The sequence below is a fragment of the Protobothrops mucrosquamatus genome, unplaced genomic scaffold (assembly GCF_001527695.2).
Source record: "Protobothrops mucrosquamatus isolate PMUCROS unplaced genomic scaffold, P.Mucros_1.0 scaffold67, whole genome shotgun sequence".
NCBI lineage: Eukaryota > Metazoa > Chordata > Lepidosauria > Squamata > Viperidae > Protobothrops > Protobothrops mucrosquamatus.
Genome location: NW_015386445.1, coordinates 599,546 through 601,644, shown reverse-complemented (window position 1 = coordinate 601,644; position 2,099 = coordinate 599,546). Strand labels below are relative to the sequence as shown.

General features: G+C 48.2%; 1 protein-coding gene across 1 annotated transcript in view; it reads right to left on the bottom strand.

Moving 5' to 3' along the window:
* The window catches only part of KATNB1 (katanin regulatory subunit B1), a 12,135-nt gene extending 10,036 nt beyond the window's left edge, over nucleotides 1-2,099 (bottom strand). The window contains exons 1-3 of the mRNA XM_015812097.1: nucleotides 2,060-2,099; nucleotides 1,527-1,657; nucleotides 337-454 (exon numbers count right to left, since the gene is read on the bottom strand). Coding sequence (XP_015667583.1) covers nucleotides 337-454; nucleotides 1,527-1,657; nucleotides 2,060-2,099 — 289 coding nt within the window. The remainder of the gene's footprint in view (nucleotides 1-336; nucleotides 455-1,526; nucleotides 1,658-2,059) is intronic.

Sequence of the window (2,099 nt, the reverse complement as noted above, 5' to 3'; positions counted from 1 at the left end):
CTGGACCATTTGAAGCCTCCGGGTGCTCCTTTGAGGGAGCCCCATGTAGAGAGCATTACAGTAGTCCAGGCGGGAGGTGACAAGAGCATGAGTGACTGTGCGTAAGGCGTCCCGGTCCAGAAAAGGCCGCAACTGGTAAATCAGGCGAACCTGATAAAACGCCCCCCTGGTCACGGCCGACAGATGGTCATCCAAAGATCAACTACGGACTTTTATCTGAAAAAGACTAAAGAGGTAAAGAGTCCTTCTAACCCTCAGAGCAAAACGTAGTTCTCCAGCATCCTTTCTACAGGCCAGCTGGACAAGGGAAGGTGCCGGAATGTCTTTCAAACCTACTTTTGGCAGCTTCCAAGTCCCAGATCCGAATGGAGCCTGACTGAGATCCTGCAACAATGAGCTCTTCATTTGTATTAATCTTCACACTCTCCACTGGCGTTGTGTGACCGGTTAGACTCTGATCAAGATAAAAAAAAACAAGAGTCAGCCAACTGAAGGGAGGAGTACCAGCCACAATTACATTGGTCATGAAACAAAGATCTGAGCAGTAGCATAAAGATTTTTGTGATAGGCTTTGGGGAGTAGGGAGATTTTTCAGTGGCCTCCAGACCAGCCTAAGAAACCTTGGAGATTTGTGCTGTAAAAGTGAGATTGGGAACTCACCACCCTAGCCTCAGTCTGAAGCTGAAATATCAGCAAGCCAAGCTCATCCTGCATTGACTGTGTTCAGATTGCCAGGTATAAAGAAGGCTTACAAGCTTACAAGCTGCTTAACAACTTCCTTCTGTTTGTGATGCAATATAACTTTCTTAGATGAAACTTCAACTGGTTTGCAGGGTTTAGAGTTATGGTTTGCTAAGAAAGCCACCGTGGCTGGGTGATTGTAATCACAGCCTTTGTAGTATTAAAATTAAAAACTGTCAATAATTTTCCTTAAGTAAATACTGGACTGAAAAATACCATTAGCCAGAAACATTCTGCCAGCATTTAATGCTACCCAAATATATTTTTTACGTTTGTGTAGAAGTATGTTGCTCGGTTTGCATTTACGGCATGTTAACCTTGGAAAAGCCAAGAAGGCCTGTGCCTAAAGGAACAAGTGCTGTTATGAACAAGAAGCACACGGCATTTTACCAAGCCAAACACATGTAAAAACACGGAGCATCAATTAACACCCAAGAAAAGGCAGCACCTCCTTCTTGGATTTACTACCGAACTCTCCCACCTAAGGTGGCATTCCAAGGTTCCCAAGAGAACCTGAGACTGATCAGATGCAGAACTGCTTAGTTTCAACATGGCTTCTGCCCAAAATGGAGTCAGGCTTTAAATTTCTGCAGGACACGGGCCCAGGCAGGGAAGCCGGCATCCCTGGCATGGGGATCACTCAGGTCAATATCTCCCCCAGGCTGCTTTCCTTTGGATACCACAGAGACGAAGAAAAGGAGGATCAGGCTGTTAAAGACAAGTAGAGAACTTCTTTTCCCTGGCTCATCTCTGCTATTATCATAAAGTAGTTAACCAAATCTCACCATAATGCAGTTGGGCTTGTTAACGGACCAAATATTAACTCGACAATCATCTCCACCAGTTGCCAGGAGCCGGCCTGAGCTTTTGCCCAAGACGAGGGAAGAAACATTGCTGCTGTGGGCAATGATCTCCTCTACATAAAAAAAGCAAGTGAAAGTTGTTATTATTAGCTTATTTCATTAGTTCATCTCTCTCCCCGACCATCACGCATAAAGGAGGCGGTTAGTGATCATGTTTACTTAAGATTAGTTTACCTGCAGACTTTATACGTGTTTACAGTTAAACAAAATATTGCAGCGCATTTCCTTGAGATTAACTCTCTCTGCCCGGCTGCTGGGGGCTCCCCGGCCGCCAGCCGGCCTCCCCCTCAGCCCCGAGCAGGGAAGGAGCCATTCCGGCCTCCCGCTCCCCTCGCCCGGCTGTCTCCCGGAAGGAGGCGACCCCGCAGGTCCCCGGCCAGGCGAAGCGGGGAAGCGGCCGCGGGGAACGGGCGGCAGAGACAGGCCGCCCCCGCCCAAGAGGCAGCTCTACTCACGCAGCTTCCAGGCCGTCTTGGTGGCCACGGCTGCCGCCAT